The sequence below is a fragment of the Schistocerca gregaria genome, chromosome 8, assembly GCF_023897955.1.
Source record: "Schistocerca gregaria isolate iqSchGreg1 chromosome 8, iqSchGreg1.2, whole genome shotgun sequence".
NCBI lineage: Eukaryota > Metazoa > Arthropoda > Insecta > Orthoptera > Acrididae > Schistocerca > Schistocerca gregaria.
Window position 1 is genome coordinate 290,412,482 of NC_064927.1, and position 18,620 is coordinate 290,431,101.

Here is an 18,620-nt window from a genome sequence, read left to right on the forward strand (position 1 = left end):
GTCAATTTCTTCTGTCTCAGCATTTCTTCACTGTAACTACTCCTTGCTTCACTCCATTTTAGTTTCCTGCATCTTTCCCGTCTATTTCTCACCACTCCCCTCCCACCTCTGTTATGTACAATGAACTTAGCTTTTCACTCTTATTAACTCATGCATGATGTTTAAGCATATTACCCTGTCTTCCACCTTTAAATTCTCAGGTTTTACAATCTCATCTGTTGCAGTTCCCAACAATAAAGCTTTCTTTCTCATCCCGTATGACAAGCCTCCCCTTACCCGTGGTTCTGGGTGAATTTCCTGAAATCTACCCTTTTTCTTTGACCTTTCTAGTCATTTTCCTTCACCCCTATTCCTACCCCTTCAACTCTCTGCATGATGAGGGAGCCACTGGCTCCGAAAGCTTGCCAATTACAACCATCTTCTATGTAAGTGTTCTGCTGCTGCTTGGTGAATAGATTTTTTATCTATCCATTTAAATTTCTTTCTTTATTTGTCACATTTTGTGTGGAACACATATGAAACAATTACATGAAGTAGATGGAATTAATTGTTCTAGATATAGCTTGTCAATTATTAACAATAAAAGTATAGATAAATTACCTACAAAAAATAGTCATACATAAATATTCAGTATTTAAGTTTGGTAAAGAACACATAGCACTGAAACTTAAAGTGAGCTAGCAGATGTTTTTTGCTTAAGTCATACAGCTCATCCTCTTCACAACAAATGTCTCAGTTTTTTCAAAAATTTACTATTTAAAAAGTTAGTAATAATTAAACTTTTTTCTTCCAGAATATTCAATTCTTAACGGTGATTATTTCCAAAATTCAATCCCATAGTTTTGTATCACTGATTTTTTTTTAATTCCAAAAATATGAACTTTTACTACTAAAACTTTTTAGTTTATTGATTATTCTACTGAGTAAATTTCATTTTGTAACAGCTTCTAGTGAGCTATGGGAATCGCCAAAGAAGTAGACATTGTTTCCACAACGTAGTTCCTATAATTTTTCAATTTTCCCATTAGCTGATGCATAGTTAAAGAAAATTGCTTTTTTCTTCATTACAATTTTGTGCATTCTGATTTTGCAATGTTATTGGTTAGTGATACTATATATAAAATATAATAACTAATTCTGAATTTTATTTTACAGTTGTCTATAAATAGGCATGCCTTTGGGAGTATGCACTTAGTAACCTACTTCATAACATCTCTTGGTCACTACCAATCAACATGTATATTAATTTATGATTTATTCAGTGTCCAATAGCCAAATTGTACAATACCAAGTGTAATTCAGTCCTTGGTAACCTCATGCAATAAGTTATTTTTGTATCTAAATAATACAAATAATGAGGTGAATATGCACAGTGACTGTATAACTGCCTTTGTCATTATGATGTTTGATAGACAGAACTTGACTGTGAAAGGTTAGCATAAAAATAATGTCACTATGTCAAAATTCCATAGTGTAAGTGCTACCCTGTGATATATGAACTTCTGAAATTATTAACTGCAAGTTGAACATTTGTATTTTAATGGCGTTAATAAATGTGAAGAGATTGCAAGAAACAAGACATCGATTAACAGCAGTGCTACTTCACAGGTCAGTACGCTTACAAGCTCAATTACTTCTCAGCTGTCTCATTAGGAATTTGTAGACAGAATAATGGTGACTCCTTTTTCTAGAAGATTTTATCTGCAATCACATTCAATTTCAGAATATTATTGGCAGCTGCAGAGTGTGTAGTTAGTGTGTTACTGCTTAACCACAATAAGACGAACAAGACGTATGTACTGGAAAAAAATTTAAAAGATTGATTAAAGGTGTGCTGCTGAGCGTTCAGCCAAGTTGCTGCTTCCATTTTATGCACAAAATATTTTGACAGTCAGGACAGTCATCTTCTTTAGGTGCTGAAAGTTGTGTTCTTAGGCAGTGAGACAGATAAAAGTACATCTCATAGCACCTAAAGATGATGACTGAGTTGTCTGTCAATTATTGCATGCATAAAATGGAAACAACAATTTGGCTGAACACCCAGAAGCATGTCGTTAACCAAAAACATCAAGAAAACCTGAGAGATCGCATTAAAGGTTGACGCAACACAAGATTACTGTGCTATTAACATTTGTCGTATTTAGTCAGTAAGCTCACATTACTTACACTATGCAGGAAAGCGATATGAATAGCTGCAGATTATGTGCTGGCATATGCCTTTGACAGCACACCAGACGGCACTAAGAAACACTGTATAGCAGGCACTGAGCTAAGTGTGCCTATGACAAGAGAAAACCAAGACATGCCACCAGGCTATGCGCTAATAACGCCTCTTGGGCAGGGTGCATATAGACCACCACTGCCAACCGGGCTGGCTCAGTCTTTCAATCTCAGTACCTCAGTACATCGCATCAGGATTCAATTCACGTTGCACCTCAATATGTCGCACTATGCTCTAGTCTTCCACAATGATAGTCATCGCCTTACACCTCAGCTAGCTGTGAGGCAATATTAGTCATTGTATGTAGTTGTGATATGGACACAGACAATATTTAAGAATTAGCATATACTAGTTGATTGCTGTCAATCTTCAGACTGGACAGCACTGAAGTTACGTACTCAATTTGTTCCTGTAATGAAGTGTATTTTAACCATGTGCACATTTTGTGTTGTAGTGAGAGGAAACCAGCCACCAACCTACCATAGCACCCTCATTCATCCAGGAACCATAAAACATTACAAAAGGGCACAACAACAACAAGTGGTGATTATTCTGATCAACAAGTTTTGTTTGCTTTTCATGTGCTCTAGGTTGCTGCATGGGAGCTGTCATTACAGCGATTCTGTTTGCTCATTGGTTCTCAGTATTGCGTGTATTACAGGAGGGGAACTGCAGAACTAATCTATTTCTTTTTTCAGAGTTTTTGCACATTGCTTTTCTCTGTCTTTTCCTATTTTGCTGTAATTTGTTAGTGTTAAAATGGATACCCTGCCCCCTCCACCATTGCCCTGCACCTCAGCTACAGACTGTTCCAGCTCGGGAACTAAATCAAATTTCTCAGTTTCAGGACCAGCAAATCACCACATAGCTGTTTACTTACAGTAATTGCTTCCAACAAGTGCCCCCAAACAACATTCTACCAATTTGGCACTTCTGTGAAAAACAAAAGGAATGGCTCAAATATCTTACCCAGTTCCAAGCCCACTTTGAAGTTCACCGAATTAAAGGTACTGTGGAATCTCATTATTTCCTGCCCATCATGGAAACCCCAGATTTCAGTTGTTTCGCCACCATCAATGGTATACCAGCTTACAGCGTCTTACTAGGTAATGTAAACTCAAGTGTGGTTGTGGCAACTTTTATAGTGACATGATGATCCTGATGTGATCACATACGATGTGCCTGATAGCCGAATTAGAGAACAGATTCTCAAGTATTCATATCCTTTGCTCCATCAAGTATTGCAAATATTAGAACAATTTGATTCCACTGCCATTTTGATCAGGTCCTGATCTGTGGGATCGAGTAAACTCTTGCCCACGACCACTCCACTCAGCCGCCACAGTGAGCGTGCACATTGATGCACAGACAGCCTACTAAACAAGTAGTCAGGCCTGTAAATCTAGTGAATTCTTGCCCTCACTGTTTTGCTTGCCATAAGTGACAACACAACATGCTGCTTCTAGTACACAGCCCCATGGGTTTCCAATCTGCACCAGGTGGCATGGAACTCAATGACCACTAGATGTCTCTGCAGCAGTCGCCACTGTAAGCTGTGGTGCAGGCACTCCTGGCCCGAGTCTAATGTGAGGGCGCCACTATGAAGCACATGGTCCCAGTGGCCATTAGCAACATACCCTGTCATGTATTTAGGTGGCTGCCTCTCACTCAGCAATGCAGGCTGGTATTCGCATTGAGTCGGTTGATATCTCACTTACAGACATTGTGTTTATGTTGTGCTTACTTCCCGTTTACTAGTGGACGTTTTTTTTTATTTTGTGGGGTTATCTCTTGTGACCCTGTTGCTTAATACTTTGTTGTTGACCTTGGTGTCTTGCTCAGTTGTCTGTCGTCGTGCTTGTCCTTCCATTCCCGTTTGTCCATGCTGTTCATTCGCGGGCCGCTCCCGTTTGGAGCCACCAAGTTTTCATTCGCAGCAACCCTGCGATCTTTCCTGTCCCAGTTACAACACTGCTCATGTGGAAAGAAATGCCATGTCCAGACAGTTTGCTTGCAATGGCAAAAGAACACCATTTCTGCCAACTCTTGCAGCAACAGGTCTCATGCACATTCTGTGAATGCATCGTTTTCAAAACCTACTAAAGGATCTAGCAGCAATTCAAGTAAGGTTGTGCCCTCATCTTGCCTCAGTGCATTGCAATGCTATTCCAACAAATCATTTGTAACACTACAAATTGCTGGCCATCGGGTTGGCTTTCAAACTGATATGGGTGCTTCTGTAACTTTGCTTAATTGTGCCACGTTCAAACAGTTAAGCTCACCACGCCTTTCAAAATCTAGCATGCACCTCACTGTATACAACAGACAGGAAATTCCAGTACTTGTACAGTGTAGTTTGCCTGCCACTTACAAATCTCACACAAGGACAGTGAAATTTACAATGTTGCTATCAAGAAACAGTGAAAATATTTTTGGCTTAGACTTGTTTGGCCTTAGCATCCAAGACACCATACTTTCAATGACTGCTTTTAATCCAAAAGACAGTGTAGCCTAAGTTTTTCCGGGCTCTACCCATTCAGATTGCTTCAAGAGACAGAGTAGCCAATGAATTAAAAGAACTGCTGCAACCTTTTCCATTGAACTACAGAAAAATTGCACAGGCCATGGAAGCAGACCCTGATCTAAAGATTTTGTTGCATTACATTTACACATCTTGGTCTCACTCACTGAACAGTTTTCAGAATGCAGTATTGTGCCGATACTTTGCTCATCGGCATAAGCTTTCAGTACAACAAGGTGTGATCTTAGTACAATCTGACAGTGGACAATTGTGTGTGCTCATTCCCACAGTGCTGCTACAGGATGTGTTACAACTGCTTCATCAAGGACACTGGGGAATGTTTGCATTAAACAGTTAGTGCACCAGTACTACTTGCAGGGCATGGATGCCCACATTCAGCAGATGACATAAAAGTGTCGCACTTGCATGGAAAACTAATCCGCTCCATCACAGACATTCTCAGCTTGGTCTAAGACTCAATCCCTATGGCAACAAGTGCACATAGACTTTGCAGGACAATTTTGGAACACTAGTTGGCTCATAGTGGTAGACTCTTTTAGCAAGTTTCCATTTGCGGTGCCTATGAACTCTACCATATCAAATAGCACTGTTCAAGTTTTGTCCTCAATTTTTTGCATTGAAGGATTGCCGGAAGTCATTGTTACAGACAATGGTCCTCAGTTCATGTCACATTACTTTAAACAGTTTTGTGAATAAAATGGCATCCATCCTCTAACAAACTCAGTTTCACCCGCAGTCCAATTGAGAAGCAGAATGCTTCATATGCACTTTTAAACAACAGATGGACAAGCTTCGCACCTTCCACACATGGGAACAGGTGCTGCAACTTTTTCTCGCCTCCTGTTACTCCCACCCATGTGACAGACCATCACCGGTGGGGGCAAGGCAAGACCCAGAAATGCATCGGTACATATATGTATCTAATTGCAGGTCCTGATGGTTTGCAGTGTTGTCACCAGAATCAAATTTGCATTTGCCGTTTGCCCCATGATTCAGCTGCATTTTTTCCCCCAGATGCATGCCCTCATGGGACCACATGGCCTTTGCATCTGCCCACTGGTGCCGTCATGGCACCCCACAATAAGCCAATGGCCATCGCACTAACGCCGCTCTCAGACCTGATGGACCAGGACCTGCCATCGCCATTGCCATCACTGCACCAGGAGAGGCCCTCAGGACTGTACGTGTATCCAGGGCAGTGTTTTTAAGAGGACTTCCTCTGCTCTCACAAGCCAGATGGCAGGATACGGCTGGGAGTACACCACCCTCCACAGCTATGGCTCCCGGCTCCATTGTCGTTCATATCTCCAGTACACGACAATGGTATGGTGTTTCTGTGGGGGGGATTGTGTAGGCGCACGCCTTCGCCAGCACACTGGTTAACACTAAGAAACATAGAACAGCAGGCGCTGAATTAGATGCACCTATGACAAGAGAAGACCAAGACACGATCCCATGCTACACACTGATAACGTCACTTGGGGGCACCGTACATACATCACATTGGTACTCAGTTCACTTTGCACCTCAATACGTTGCATGTGCTCTAGTCTTCCACAGTGATGGTCATTGCCTTGCACCTTAGTTACCTGTGAAGGAATATTAGTCATTGTATGTAGTTGTGATATGGACATGGACAAGATTTAAGAATTAATACATGTTATTTCACAGCTGTTAACCACAGAACTTCAGATTGGACATCACTAAAGTTAAGTACTCAATTCGTTTCTATAATAAAGTGTATTTTAACCACGTGTGTACTTGTGTTGTAGTGAGTGGGAACTGGTCACTCACCAATTATACCACCCTCTCCTTGTCCAGCCAGCAACCACAAAAAAAATGCAAAAGGGCACAACCACAACAGATTATACTATCTGTATTGCCTAGATAGTTACATATAAAAACTATTGTAGTTAAATTTTCAACATTTCTGTGTTTCAGTTTTTGTGAATCAACTTACGAGCAACTTTACAACAACCTGTCAATTACCTGTAGGAAAATCCTTATCAATTTCTACACCATGTGAGTTTTTACTATTTGCACTCCCAGAGATAATTTCAGAGGAATCAGTTACATTTTCCAGTAAAGAATCTGGGTTAACCGCTGGCATGATCATCACTCTGGCATTCTGAAATTTATGAAACAGTAAAGTCATTCCAAAGGGAGTTAATGATACTCTCTTTAAGAAATAAATAACATTACATATTAATTACAATACACACAAAGAATACTATCAATTAGAATAAAGAAGTTGGAGGAAAATTCTTTTCTGGAAATATACCATACGGATTCCAGCAAGTTCCACTGACGAATCTTGACAACAGTGGGGTGTGGACTTTTTTGATTCCCTTAACCATCTAGCTTGACACCTGATAGTAACAGTGTGCAAGGTTTACAAGGACAAAACAATGAATGTTTAATTCAGGATGTTAGAATAAAGAAGACAGAGAGAGACAAATAGGATCAATTTCTAAATTCTGTCATTAGTTCTCACTGGATGTCAATGATTCTCTCTTTCTTTATCTAAAATCATTCTCTGCTGAACTGTAACCTTCTTATTTCTATCATCTCATACAACAAATTACTCAGTACTGACAAGAATGCAAAAATACTTATTTACAATAAAACAACTGCTTTTGTTTTTATTCTTGCTTATTTTTTACTTTTGTATCAGAGCTGCATTTTCCTCCTACAAATTTCCACCACAGCAAATACACTTTTTATTTGATACCCATCCAATTTTGAAGATATTACACCATTAGTCACCAAATTTGATAACAATCAACTGCTCTCTATGACACATACACTAAACAGACAGACAGCATACACGTGAGATTGCTCTTCTTACGCAGACACAAGTACAGGTTTCTACCATACTCAAGAGTCACTTTCTGAGTTCTAAACAGAAATCAAAACCAAGTAACACTAACACTGAAAAACAGTTTTATTCAGAGTGTCCCAGGACGAATGATGATTAGTCAAGGCTACAACTGGCGTCTTTGTGATGTGGATCAAGGGTGAGAACACTCTACTCACATTTCTCCAGACCTCAATACCTTCTTTCCCAATTGCTTCACCTGGTCCATCTCAATCCAACAAGCCACCTTCCTTGATGTTGACGTACACCTCAAAGATGGCTAGATCAGTACCTCTGTCCATATCAAACCTACCAACCACCAGCAATACTTTCACCTCGACAGCTGCCACCCATTTCATACCAAGGAGTTCCTTTCATACAGCCTAGCCACCCAAGGCCATCGCATCTGCAGTGATGAGCAGTGCCTCTCATAATACACCGATGGTCTCACTGAGTCCTTTACAGATTGTAATCAACCTTGTACAAGAACAGGTCTCCCAAGCCTAATGTTTCACGTCACACACCCCCTCCCAAAGCCCCACCATCCAGCCACAGACAAGCATTCTCCACATGACTCAGTATAATTCAGGACTGGAACAACTGAATTCTTTGAAAGGGTTTTGACTAGCTGTCATCATGCCCTGAAATGAGAAATGTCCTCTACCCACTGTCCACGTCGTCCCCCCCCCCCTCCCCCCTCCCCAAGTGGTACTCCGCCGCCCACCAAACCTATAAAATATCCTCGTCCATCCTTATGCAACCCCTGCTCCCAACCTCTTGCCTCATATTCCTGTAATAGACCTAGATGCAAGACATGTTCCATACATCCTCCCACCATCACCTACTCCAGCCCTGTCACAAAAGTCACCTTTCCCATCAAAGGCGTGGATACCTGTGAAACCATTCATGTGATCTACAAAGTAATCTGCAACCACTGTGCTGCATTCTACATGGGCATGACAACAGACAAGCTGTCTGTGCGCATCAATGGCCACTGACAAACTGTGGCCAAAAAACAATGGGACCCCCCTATCGCTGAGCACGCCACCAAACACAGCGTTCTTCATTTCAGTAACTGATTCACACCCTGTGTCACCTGTATCCTTGACACCAACACCAGCGTTTCTAAATTGCACAGGCGGGAACTCTCTTTGCAATATATGTTATGTTCCCAAAACCCTCCAGGCCTCAAACTTCATTAGTCTTTGTCCTTACCCATCTAGCTTCTTCCCTGTTCCCATTCCAGCACTACACAGCCCTTCATTCCACCAATGCACCCAGTCCTTTTACTTCTCTCCTTCTCCACTACATTGCCCCCCCCCCCCCCCCCCTGCCTCACCATCTGTCTTACTTCCCAACTGCATCTAACTGCCTTACCCTCTCTCCACCTCATCCCTGCATGCTCGCACAGCACCACTTTGTCACCCCCCAAACTTACCCTGCTATCTCTCCCCCTCCCCACACCAGCCTCTTCCTTAGCCCCACCCGGTTGCCTCTCCCCCATCATGCACTGCTGTTTATAGTCAGGATTCAGCTGCCAGAGACTGTGATCATGCATGTGTGAGTTGTGTTTGCATGTGTGTGTGCACATGCCTGTATGTATTTGTGTGTATGTTGTCTATTTTTGACAAAGGCCTTGTTGGCTGAAAGCTTATTGTGTGACAGTCTTTTTAGCTGTGCCTATCTGTGAGTCAGCATCTCCACTATACGGTGAGTAGTAACTATTCCCTCAAAAAGTTTATGGTAAATAATCCACTGCAGTTCAAAAGGAATAATGATGTCCATAATGATGATACCTGAAGGAAAAATGATGTTAATTACTCCACATTCAGATTACCCTTAGAATGAAAAGATGTGCATAATGCTGCAATTTAAATTTTTTATCACTTACTCAATGATACAAAATGTCTGATAGACAACAAAGTAAAATTAGGAAACAAATTGAAAAAAATTCTCCTTGTCAACTCCTTCTATTCCATAGAAGAGGAAACTGGGGTACGTAACATTTTTAGAAGCAACTTGTGAAGCATTGGGATCTGAAATTGTAAATATTTAAGGAATCATTACTTCTACAAAACTATACCTCAGATCAATATTTGTCTTTTGTGACAATCACTATAGGTCCCAGGCTGTCTTCCTTGGAACTGATGGTACCATGGAACTCCTGCCAAACTGAAGAATTCCTACACATTACAGTGGCAAATGGATAGAGACTGGTTCAGCAAACTGACATTGTTTCAAGTAACTTTTCATCTCATCAACATTTTTCTAAATTGGATTTGTATTCTACATCTACATCCATACTCCGCAAGCCACCTGACGGTGTGTGGCGCAGGGTACCCTGAGTACCTCTATCTGTTCTCCCTTCTATTCCAGTCTCGTATTGTTCGTGGAAAGAAGGATTGTTGGTATGCTACTGTGTGGGCTCTAATCTCTCTGATTTTATCCTCATGGTCGCTTTGCGAGATATATGTAGGAGGGGGCAATATACTGCTTGACTCTTCGGTGAAGGTATGTTCTCGAAACTTTAACAAAAGCCCGTACCGAGCTACTGAGCGTCTCTCCTGCAGAGTCTTCCACTGGAGTTTATCTATCATCTCCGTAACGCTTTCGCAATTACTAAATGATCCTGTAACGAAGTGTGCTGCTCTCTGTTGGATCTTCTCTGTCTCTTCTATCAACCCTATCTGGTACGGATCCCACACTGTTGAGCAGTATTCAAGCAGTGGGCGAACAAGCATACTGTAACCTACTTCCTTTGTTTTCGAATTGCATTTCCTTAGGATTCTTCCAATGAATCTCAGTCTGGCATCTGCTTTACCGCCGAGCAACTTTATATTATCATTCCATTTTAAATCACTCCTAATGCATACTCCCAGATAATTTATGGAATTGACTGCTTATAGTTGCTGACCTGCTATTTTGTAGCTAAATGATAAGGGATCTATCTTTCTATGTATTCGCAGCACATTACGCTTGTCTACATTGAGATTCAATTGCCATTCCCTGCACCATGCGTCAATTCGCTGCAGATCCTCCTGCATTTCAGTACAATTTTTCATTGTTGCAACCTCTCGATACACCACAGCATCATCTGCAAAAAGCCTCAGTGAACTTCCGATGTCATCCACCAGGTCATTTATGTATATTGTGAATAGCAACGGTCCTATGACACTCCCCTGCGGCACACCTGAAATCACTCTTACTTCGGAAGACTTCTCTCCATTGAGAATGACATGCTGCGTTCTGTTATCTAGGAACTCCTCAATCCAATTACACAATTGGTCTGATAGTCCATATGCTCTTACTTTGTTCATTAAACGACTGTGGGGAACTGTGTCAAACGCCTTGCGGAAGTCAAGAAACACGGCATCTACCTGTGAACCCGTGTCTATGGCCTTCTGAGTCTCGTGGACGAATAGCGCGAGCTGGGTTTCACACGACCGTCTTTTTCGAAACCCATGCTGATTCCTACAGAATAGATTTCTAGTCTCCAGAAAAGTCATTATACTCTTACATAATACGTGTTCCAAAATTCTCCAACTGATCGACGTTAGAAATATAGGTCTATAGTTCTGCACATCTGTTCAACGTCCCTTCTTGAAAACAGGGATGACCTGTGCCCTTTTCCAATCCTACGGAACGCTACGCTCTTCAAGAGGCCTACGGTACACCGCTGCAAGAAGGGGGGCAAGTTCCTTCACGTACTCTGTGTAAAATTGAACTGGTATCCCATCAGGTCCAGCGGCCTTTCCTCTTTTGAGCGATTTTAATTGTTTCTCTATCCCTCTGTCGTCTATTTCAATATCTACCATTTTGTCATCTGTGCGACAATCTAGAGAAGGAACTACAGTGCAGTCTTCCTCTGTGAAACAGCTTTGGAAAAAGACATTTAGTATTTCGGCCTTTAGTCTGTCATCCTCTGTTTCAGTACCATTTTGGTCACAGAGTGTCTGGACATTTTGTTTTGATCCACCTACCGCTTTGACATAGGACCAAAATTTCTTAGGATTTTCTGCCAAGTCAGTACATAGAACTTTACTTTCGAATTCATTGAACGCCTCTCACATATCCCTCCTCACACTACATTTCGCTTTGCGTAATTTTTGTTTGTCTGCAAGGCTTTGGCTATGTTTATGTTTGCTGTGAAGTTCCCTTTGTTTCCGCAGCAGTTTTCTATCTCGGTTGTTGTACCACGGTGGCTCTTTTCCATCTCTTACGATCTTGCTTAGCACATACTCATCTAACGCATATTGTACGACGGTTTTGAACTTTGTCCATTGATCCTCAACACTATCTGTACTTGCGACAAAACTTTTGTGTTGAGCCATCAAGTACTCTGAAATCTGCTTTTTTGTCACTATTGCTAAACAGAAAAATCTTCCTACCTTTTTTAATATTTCTATTTACGGTTGAAATCATCGATGCACTAATCGCTTTATGATCGCTGATTCCCTGTTCTGCATTAACTGATTCAAATAGTTCGGGTCTGTTTGTCACCAGAAGGTCTAATATGCTATCGCCACGAGTCGGTTCTCTGTTTAACTGCTCAAGGTAGTTTTCAGATAAAGCACTTAAAAAAATTTCACTAGATTCTTTTTCCCTGCCACCCGTAATGAACGTTTCTGTCTCCCAGTCTATATCCGGCAAATTAAAATCTCCACCCAGAACTATAACATGGTGGGGAAATCTACTCGAAATATTTTCCAAACTATTCTTCAGGTGCTCAGCCACAACAGCTGCTGAGCCCGGGGGCCTATAGAGACATCCAATTACCATGTCTGAGCCTGCTTTAACCGTGACCTTCACCCAAATCATTTCACAATTCGGATCTCCGTGAATTTCCTTCGATACTATTGCACTTCTTATCGCTATAAACACGCCTCCCCCTTCACTGTCCAGCCTGTCTCTGTGGTATACATTCCAATCTGAGTTTAGGATTTCATTACTGTTCACGTCTGGTTACAGCCAACTTTCTGTCCCTAGTACTATATGGGCGTTGTGACCGTTCTGGGACGTTTCTATAGACGCTCCTGCAGTTTACTATTAGCACATTAATATTGTTATTCCCTGTTGCATTTTGCCTACTCCTACCTTGCCGCGTCTCAGGAGGCGTCTTGTCGGACATAGGGAGGGAATTCTCTAACCTAAAAAACCCCCATGTGCACACCACACGTACTCCGCTACCCTTGTAGCCGCTTCCGGCGTGTAGTACACACCTGACCTATTCAGGGGGACCCTACATTTCTCCACCTGATAGCGGAGGTAGAGAAATTTTCACCCCAGATCTCCGCAGAATCGTCTGAGCCTCTGGTTTAAGCCTTCTACTTGGCTCCAAACCAGAGGACCGCTATCGGTTCTGGGGACGATACTACAAATAGTTAGCTCTGATTCCACCCCGCGAGCGAGGCTTTCCGCCTCCACCAATTCCGCCAACCGCCTGTACGAACTGAGGATGACCTCTGAACCCAGATGGCAGGAGACATTGGTGCTGACACGAGCAACAATTTGCAGTCGGGTGCACCCAGTGCCTTCCATCTCCGCCGGTAGGGCCTCCTCCACATCTCGGATGAGACCCCCCAGCAAGCAGACAGAGTGAACACTGGCCTTCTTCCCCGACCTTTTCGCTATTTCCCTAAGGGGATCCATCACCCGCCTAACGTTGGAGCACCCTATAACTAATAAACCCCTCCCCCCGTGTGCCTGCTCGGACCTTGCTGAAGGAGTAGCCACATGTCCACCCACAGGCAGAGCGGGCGATGCCACATGGCCGGCCTCCACATTTACCCTCCACCTCATGCGCCGCGAACGCCGCTGAACCCGTCACTCCCCTTGGGGAGAGGGTGGCCCAACCGTGACCGGTACCTGCGAAGATGTCTCGACAGCAGGGACAATGGGTAAAGCATGTAACACCTAGGGTGTACCTTGCGACGCACCAGACTCCCCACTGCCGCTACACTCCGATGCAGCAGCCTGAAGACAACTGACCGCGGCCATCAACACACTCAGCTGTTCGCGAAGAGTGGCCAGCTCCTCCTGCGTCCGTACACAGCAGTCACACATCCTATCCATCCTAAGGAATCAATTTACTGAAGAGACTTAATCAACTTTTAACTAGAGCTAATTCACTAAAAGCAGATGATTATTGACTAAACTGTGGTTGCTAGCCACTTCTTGTAGAAAACAATGAAAATAGCACTACCTGTCTCTGGACTGTATTCAAAACACACTACACTACTGGCACTGTGGCTGACAAAGGGACTCTCTCTCTCTCTCTCTGACTGTATTCAAAACAAATACGAAATCTATGAAACACTATTACTAGCACTCGACAATTAAAGCTTCCTAAAAGCAAAAACACACAGAAGAAGAAGTGACAAGTTAGAAAAATACAGTTAATACTTAAATTAAGACGTGAAGCAGACGGCGGTTAGGGCATGTTAAAAAAACGAGATTTAAAGCAAGTACAAAATATAGGAAGTATGGTGGTTCAAAAGTATGGCAGCTGATTTAATGTTTGAAGCACTGTCCTTTATTGTGGCAGTTATTTTAAACTTGACATTGTATTTGGTGATATACACACACCAAAAAGAGTTTTGCAGCACCTCAGTTCCGAGAGTTCCAGAGCCTGTATAGAAAATTGGAATAGAGATCAATATAAACATCATTTTCACCCTTTTTATTGTTCATGAAAACCACACAATGCATGTTGTACCACCATACACCAAGACCTCCAAATGTGGTGGTCGAGACTGCTGGACACACCGGTGCCTCTAATACCCAGTAGCATATCCTCTTGCATTAATACATGCCTGTATTCGTCATGGCATACTTTCAACAAGTTCATCAAGGCACTGTTGGTCCAGATTGCCCCACCACCCAATGACGATCAGCGTAGATCCCTTAGAGTGGTTGGTGGGTCAAATGGTTCAAATGGTTCTGAGCACTATGGGACTTAACATCTGAGGTCATCAGTCCCCTAGAACTTAGAACTACTTAAACCTAATTAACCTAAGGACATCACACACATCCATGCCTGAGGCAGGATTCAAACCTGCGACCATAGTGGTCGCACGGTTCCAGATTGAAGCACCTAGAACCGCTCGGCCATTGGTGGGTCATGTCATCCATAAACAGTCCTTTTCAATTTATCCCGAGCATGTCTGACAGAGTCCATGAATGGGGAGAACATACCGGCCACTCTAGTCAAGTGTTGTCGTTATCCTGAAGGAAGTCATTCACAAGACCTGCACGATGGGGGCACGAATTGTTGTCCAGGAAGACGAATGCCTCGTCAATGTGTGTGCACTATCAGTCAAAGGGCGGCATTCACATATCGTACAGCCGTTGGCACCTTCCATGACCACCAACAGCATATGTCGGCCCCACATAATGCTATCCCAAAACAACAGGGAACCTCCACCTTGCTGCACTCACTGGACACTGTGTCTAAGGTGTTCATGCTGACCGGGTTTTCTCCAAACACATCTCTCACAATTGTTTGGTTGAAGGCATATGCGACACTCATCGGTGAAGAGAAGGTGACGCCAATTCTGAGCAGTTCATTCGCATTTTGTTGGACCCATCTGTAAAACGCTGCATAGTGTCCTGGTTGCAAAGATGGACCTTGCCATGGACGTCGGGAGTGAAGTTGCGCATCATGCAGCCTACTGCACTCAGTTTGAATCGTAACACGATTTCCTGTGGCTGCACGAAAAGCATTATTCAACATGGTGGCATTGCTGTGAGGGTTTCTCCGAGCCATAGTCTGTAGGTAGCAGTCATCCACTGCAATAGTAGCCCTTGGGCGTCCTGAGCGAGGCATGTCATCGACAGTTCCTGTCTCTCTGTATCCTCTCCATGTCCGAACAACATCGCTTTGGTTCACTCTGAGATGCTGGACACTTCCCTTGTTGAATGCCCTCCCTGGCACAAAGTAACAATGTGGATGTGATCGAACCGCAGTATCGACCATCTATACATGGTTGAACTACAGACAACATGAGCCACGTAATTCCTTCCTGGTGGAATGACTGAAACTGATCATCTGTCGGACCCCCTCCGTTTGATAGGCACTGGTAAGCATGGTTGTTTACATCTTTGGGTGGGTTTACTGACATCTCTGAACAGTCAAAGGGACTGTGTCTGTGATACAATATCCACAGTCAGCGAGTATCTTCAGGAGTTCTGGGAACTGGGGTGATGCAAAACTTTTTTTAATGTGTGTATAAAAGGGTGTCCTTTACGCTATTCAAAATAGTTTTGAAATGTCTTTCTTCATATCGAAAGTAATCTTAGAAGGTACAACTATAATTTAGTCTTTTCATCTGTAAAATGTTTCATTAATGAATAAAAACTATTATTACTTATACTGATCAACCCATACTTGCATTTGCAACACTCAAATCATTTTTATTTTTATGAAATAACTGGTCATTAGAGCATGAATTTGTAACTTATAATTTTGGCAAACCATATTTATAAATTGAAACTCACTTGACTCCCTGGAAGAACTTCATCTGAAGTGTAAGCAGACAACAGTGAGGAAAACCCATGAGAAAGGATTTCTTGAATTGCTTCAGAAGAATCGTTAGTTGATTGCTACCATGAATGGCTTTCTGACCCACACCGTACCACACCTACACATTGAATAATTTATTTTCCTATGTTTAAAATGTTGTTATTACTACTACTACTAATAGTGATGGAGGCAGTAGAGTAGTAGTAAAATTATTGTTGGTTGCAGTGATTAGGTGGTAGTCAGGTGGAGTCAGATTTGATGAAAAATGTATATAGATGAAGCATTTTAATGGTATATGGTTTATTATTTGCTTCACTGTCTAGGAAGAGTAGAAAGAGGCTGTGGCATTTCTCTTTCAGAACTCTGTTAACTCTAGTACAAGTAATGAGTGATGATGCTGTGTTTCTCTCTGATTTACTGTTTGACCCCTTTTCAGGCAGTTAATGAAGATGGCACCATTATTATCATAAAATACTAGACCTTAAATTGTATTTTTAACTTGCTTCACCACATTACATACCATAATGCTGCAGTGGTGTTTCTTTGAGGTAATGACATTTGACAAACCTCTCACAATTTTTACAAAACTGGTCAAGGCTCCTTGTTTGTTTACAGTCCCCCTTTTCTGAAAATGCCTTCAGAAGCTGATGCACATACATCAAAGTATCATACTGAGCAAACAGCTCCAGTTTTTGGCACTTGCATTCCAGCTTTAAGCAGTGAAAGCATTGTTATCTTTTGATTTCAGCAATCTTTCACTTGATTTGCTGGTGACAGATACCAAAACTTCTGCATGAATTGGCCTTGAAAACTTAATTTAATGTAGAGCATCAAAACATAGCTCAACTTAGCAACCAACCAATATTTTTGAACTGTTTTTGCAGGACATTATAATTTTTATGGTGACAGCTGGCAAAACATTTATCAGGATACAAAGCAATGTCACCTATCTCATACACAGTGCTGTGTAAAACTGGTGAGGATGGAGTGCTCAGAATGTCAATGAGATGCTTGACATTAAATAAATCCCATGACATAGTGAAAAGCAAAATATACTCTCGTGACAGTAAACATATATAAAGACTTGATTTACCCCAAGCAAGTGTGTTGATATTGTTAACTAGTTGATGAATGGCACATGGAAAATTTATCATGTGGGCTGGATTCTCACTCAACTCAGTAAATTGTAATTTTCATGAAATTACTTTCCAATGAAAAATCCATTAGATCATACAAAGTTAATTTGCTGAAGTGTTTTCCACCACAGTAGGCTCATGCAATTCATGGTGAGAATGCACTTGTGGGTCAATAGTCATGTACCTAGATTGTCATTTTCCTATGTAATTCATTTCAAGAAAAATACACTTTCTTGATGGGTACACCACTTCTTAGCACTCCTGAAAAACAGTGTGTGTGTGTGTGTGTGTGTGTGTGTGTGTGTGTGTGTGTGTGTGTGCATAAAAGGGAGGGGGGAGGGGGGGGGGGGGTTATATTTGGTGACATTAACCTTTACCCAATTTGAAATATTGTTGCAGTATGTTTATCTCCCCCCCCCCCCCCCCCCCCCATGAACCATGGACCTTGCCGTTGGTGGGGAGGCTTGCATGCCACAGCGATACAGATGGCTGTACCGTAGGTGCAACCACAACGGAGGGGTATCTGTTGAGAGGCCAGACAAACGTGTGGTTCCTGAAGAGGGGCAGCAGCCTTTTCAGTAGTTGCAGGGGCAACAGTCTGGATGATTGACTGATCTGGCCTTGCAACATTAACCAAAACGGCCTTGCTGTGCTGGTACTGCGAACGGCTGAAAGCAAGGGGAAACTACAGCCGTAATTTTTCCCAAGGACATGCAGCTTTACTGTATGATTAAATTATGATTGCATCCTCGTGGGTAAAATATTCTGGAGGTAAAATAGTCCCCCATTCGGATCTCCGGGTGGGGACTACTCAGGAGGACGTCGTTATCAGGTGAAAGAAAACTGGTGTTCTAGGATCGGAGTGTGGAATGTCAGATCCCTTAATCGGGCAGGTAGGTTAGAAAATTTAAAAAGGGAAATGGATAGGTTAAAGTTAGATATAGTGGGAATTAGTGAAGTTCGGTGGCAGGAGGAACAAGACTTTTGGTCAGGTGTATACAGGGTTATAAATACAAAATCAAATATGGGTAATGCAGGAGTAGGTTCAATAATGAATAAAAAAATAGGATTGTGGGTAAGCTACTACAAACAGCATAGTGAACGCATTATTGTGGCCAAGATAGATACGAAGCCCACACCTACTACAGTAGTACAAGTTTATATGCCAACTAGCTCTGCAGATGATGAAGAAATTGAAGAAATGTACGATGAAATAAAAGAAATTGTTCAGATAGTGAAGGGAGACGAAAATTTAATAGTAATGGGTGACTGGAATTCGGTAGTAGGAAAAGAAAGAGAAGAAAACATAGTAGGTGAATACGGATTGGGGCTAAGAAATGAAA

General features: G+C 42.1%; 1 protein-coding gene across 1 annotated transcript in view; it reads right to left on the reverse strand.

Moving 5' to 3' along the window:
- LOC126285149 (carboxypeptidase D-like) overlaps positions 1-18,620 on the reverse strand; it is a 225,740-nt gene that overhangs the window by 37,481 nt on the left and 169,639 nt on the right. Inside the window, exon 21 of the mRNA XM_049984464.1 lies at positions 6,753-6,891. Coding sequence (XP_049840421.1) covers positions 6,753-6,891 — 139 coding nt within the window. The remainder of the gene's footprint in view (positions 1-6,752; positions 6,892-18,620) is intronic.